This window comes from Pteropus vampyrus, unplaced genomic scaffold (genome assembly GCF_000151845.1).
Source record: "Pteropus vampyrus isolate Shadow unplaced genomic scaffold, Pvam_2.0 Scaffold171, whole genome shotgun sequence".
Taxonomy (NCBI): domain Eukaryota; kingdom Metazoa; phylum Chordata; class Mammalia; order Chiroptera; family Pteropodidae; genus Pteropus; species Pteropus vampyrus.
Window position 1 is genome coordinate 3,533,012 of NW_011888952.1, and position 4,257 is coordinate 3,537,268.

The 4,257-nt window shown below is 49.0% G+C and overlaps 1 protein-coding gene across 4 annotated transcripts in view; it reads left to right on the forward strand.

The window, feature by feature from the left end:
* SRGAP3 (SLIT-ROBO Rho GTPase activating protein 3) overlaps positions 1-4,257 on the forward strand; it is a 248,120-nt gene that overhangs the window by 215,305 nt on the left and 28,558 nt on the right. For all 4 annotated transcript variants that reach the window (XR_002782861.1, XM_011370649.2, XM_023536894.1 and 1 more), the window contains 3 exons: positions 558-663; positions 869-1,096; positions 3,979-4,058. Coding sequence is in view for 3 of the 4 variants with exons in the window: in XM_011370649.2 (XP_011368951.1) it covers positions 558-663; positions 869-1,096; positions 3,979-4,058 (414 nt within the window). In the remaining variant the exon portion in view is untranslated. The remainder of the gene's footprint in view (positions 1-557; positions 664-868; positions 1,097-3,978; positions 4,059-4,257) is intronic.

Here is a 4,257-nt window from a genome sequence, read left to right on the forward strand (position 1 = left end):
TCCTTGGGAGCCCCTGGCTGCTCTAGACTTCTCTTTACTTCAGGGGTCCCCAACCCTTGGGCCGTGGACCGGTACTGGTCCGTGGCCTGTTAGGAACCAGGCCACACAGTAGGAGGTGAGCTGCGGGTGAGTGAGTAGAGCTTCATCTGTATTTGCAGCCACTCCCCAGCACTAGCATCACCACCTCAGCTCCACTTCAGATCATCAGGCATTAGATTCTCATAAGAGCATCGGCCTCTGGTGCCAAAAAGGTTGGGGACCACTGCTTTACCTGGTTTCAAGAGGACACCTCTCTCTAGGTTCCTCCGCCCAAACTCCCAAGGCTCAACTCCAGTTGGGTCTGATTGGGCCATGTAGCCCTCCCTGGGCCTGCACCTGTGGCCAGGGAAATACGATGCTGTAATTGTCCAGGCCAGGCTCACACAGCATCCCCAGAACTGAGAGTAGAACTGGCTCCCCTGAGCCATGTGGGCTGACCTAAAAGGTAGGACTTGCAAATGTTGGCTGCTTGACTCTCTGAGGATGACAGACAACCTGAAAGCCCCTTTATGTTACAGAACTGGAGAGCCCAGCTGAGAGGGTGCACCAGATCCAACAAATTCTCATCACCCTTCCCCGCGTGGTCATCGTGGTCATGAGATATCTCTTCGCTTTCCTCAACCAGTGAGTTACCCGGCCAAGGGGGCCCCTCTTTGACTTGGCCCTGGTCTCCTTTGGGAAGGGGTGTCCTGAGGCTTTTGCAGGTACAGCTATTCTTAAAACAGAACGTGGAACCCTCCTGGATTGGAGAGGAGCCCCCAAAAGAAAGAAACCAAAGGGGGAGGCTTTGCCTTTCCCAGGTGACTTGTGGGTGCCTCCTCTCTTGTAGCCTCTCGCAGTATAGTGACGAGAACATGATGGATCCCTACAACCTGGCCATCTGCTTTGGGCCCACCCTCATGCACATCCCTGATGGGCAGGACCCTGTGTCCTGCCAGGCACACGTCAACGAAGTCATCAAAACCATCATCATCCATCATGAAGCCATCTTCCCCAGTCCCCGGGAGCTAGAGGGACCTGTGTATGAAAAATGCATGGCTGGAGGGGAAGAATATTGGTAAGATTCCATTCCTCTTAATACTGTTATTATCGTCATGGTTGTCGTTGTTATTGCGTTGAACAGGAACAGTAAGAAACCCTGCGGTTTTCTTACTGCTTTGTAGTCAATACTGCCATACACATTTTCCCATTTGAGCTTTGTAGCAGCTTGATGTGAGATAGGTGCATCTGTCAAGACTCTCTTGATTTATAAGGGACAGAAATATAAATCAAATTGGCTTAAGCTAAATGGGAATTTACTGGTTTACTTAACTAAAAAGTCTGTGTTCATGGCTTCCGTTAGAACCGGATCCAGGGGTTCAGCTATTATCATTAGGACTCAGTCTTGCAATGCCCAGCCTGTGGCTCTGCTTTCTTCCATGTTGGCTTCATTCTCAGGCAGCCTCTCCCTTGGTGGTTTCAGGAAGGCATCTGGTAACTCCAGATTTAGAGCCCATTCTCCCAGCGCCTCTAGAGGAAAAAGAACTTCTCCTTTCCAAATGTTCTGACACAAGCCCAAGAATGATGTCTCCTTGCTGAGGCTTGGGTCTGGAGAACTAATCACATTGGTTAGGAGATGTAATGCTGTCATCGGCCAGATGAGTTACAAGCCCATCTCAGGTAGCAGGGGAAGTAGATAATCCCCACCTCAACCTTGTAAACTGAGAGTGACATTTCCCACCATTGTCCCCTCCCACTCAAGAGTTCTCTTTTTCAGAACATGTGAGTTCACAGTCTTTGAGAGCTCCACACTAAGTCAACAGTTGCTAGTTGGGCACCTCTGTGTCCCTGGAGCTACACTGGGTCTTGGGAGAAATATGTCAGAACCTTATCAAAATCAGGGCTTACTGCCTTCCCCAGCCTAAGACCTTACATGTGGCAAAGATAGGACATTTTTTTTAGTGTGAAAAAGACAGGAGATTCAGAACACAGCCAACAGAGACCAAAGGGTTCACACTCTTTCTTTGTTCCCAATCCAGGACAATACACAGCTACATATTTAGGCATTACCTGCTCCACTTTGAGCTAGGTGCCTACAGGAGTTTGTCTTTGATTATCAAAGCATCCCTGGATTCTTGAAACACTTTAGTTCTGTGGGCATATTTGAGCAACTGCTTCAAAGAGGGGAGATGTTCCAGCCCGTTTCCCTGCAACACTTCCCCGCACAGAAATACTGGGCCCTGGTGTTATCTAATCACAGCTCCCTAATCTCATTTGAGGCACTAGGAGCAAGTCTATCCCTGTTCTGTAACAGAAACATTAAAAAGCCAGCAAGCGTACTTTCTGGACAAAGAGAGGCTTTTCAAGTGTTTGCAACCATCACCGGTTCCCTTTTTGCTGCAGTAAATGTAGTTGGTGTTCTGGGAAGGACCCTGCAGGTCTGAGTGTACTTACCAAAGAACAATATACACTCATCACACTTTTCTTAATCCTATTTGTGTCCCATGAGAAAGGAAAACTATTAATTACATGGTAATTTTGGAGACATTTTCAAAGCCCAAAAGGGAGATTTGGCTGAAGGTCTCATAGTGGACGATATTCATCCAATCAACGAATGGTTACTGAGCATCTATCCTGGGTCAGGCCCTGGCCTAGGGGCGGGCAGGAGTGAGCACGAACAGGAGTAACCACTGATGCAGGGAGCTCTAGTGGAGGAGGAAATAGGCAGTTCCAGAAGTAGGCTCCCCAGAACCAGTGTAGGGAGGTCAGGAAAGGCTTCCTGGAGGAAATAATGACTTAACTGGGACCTGTAAGATGAACTGGAGTCAGTCAGGTGACGAGTGGGAAAAGAATGTTCTAAGCCTGGAGCATTCAATAAAACGAAAAGTTCTGTGTGTCTGGGGTGTTTCGTGTGATGAGGGAATGGGGAGGTAGGAGGCGCCACAGGCCAGCAGGAGTCAGGTTATGAGAGGTCCTAAACAAGCCATTGTGCAGAGTCTGGACCTCATCCAGGAGGCAGTAGAGAATTTTTCATAATAACATCTATATTCCTTTAAATGGCATTGTTTGTTACTTCCTCCGAGAAGCCTCCCCTGACCACCTATCTAGGTCCCCTCTGCTGTTCCTGTCTTTGCTCATTTGTTCCTACATAACATATTTCCACTTGCAGTGGTTTTATTTCCTGGCCCATGAGGGCAGAGTCTATGTTCACCTTACCCATCAATGCATCCCTCCTTCCCAGCACAGTGTCTGACATATATTAAGACTCAATCTTTGGCTCAATTAAAAAAATGACTGACCGACTATGTGAATGAACCCTGGCATCAAGAAGCTTATAATTTAGCGAGAGGGTAGCAGCTGGCAAAATTATCCCTGCATTAATGACTAAATTTAACAAGCCTAAATACACTCCACCACCCTGCCCTTCATGGTCACCAGTCTGCTCGCCCCAGCTGGGCTGCTTTGGGCTTTTGCACACAGTGTCGTGAGGCACCTGAGGAACCCTGCTCCTGGAGAGCTTCATTCCACTTCGCTGGGTGTGTCACCTCCCCTGTAAGACAGGGAGTCAGGCTAGATGAATGACTCACAGTACTTCCAAAACTTTTTTTTGTTCTGGCCTGTGGTTCTTTCTAGGATAAACACTAGGGTTTTACCACTGTCCTCTGGATCTTTCAAAATACCTTGGCGTTGACAATCTTTACCAAGAAGGCAGCCCAACAGATTCCAGGACTGGGGACATCTGGGGAAAGGTTATGCAGGGAAACGTTATGCAGGGGGCTGGGAGTGGTTTTCTCTTAGGAAGGTCCATAGGTGGTCAGCTGGAAAAGAGGGGATCAAGTGGGCCTGGGCCTGATCCGGGTCAAGACCCAGCAGTGGGCTGAACTGGAGACCGAGGGAGGCTAAGGGAAGTGTGAGGGTACAAAGCCCCCCAATGAGTCCCCTTCCCGTGTTTCTTTGCAGTGACAGCCCACACAGTGAGCCAGGAACCATCGATGAAGTTGACCATGACAATGGCACTGAACCTCATACCAGTGATGAAGGTGAGTGAGGGGAAATCGGGGGCCAAGGAATCCACCCAGGGGCCTCTCGTGCTGACTCATCATGCCTGCTCAACACCAGGCTGACCTACATAACCCCTACATAACTCAGAGCAGCTTTGCAAGTCAGCACATCATCCTCCAGAATAGATGGGGACCCAGAAAGACCTCTAGTTCACCACATTCCTACCCGGCTGCCTCA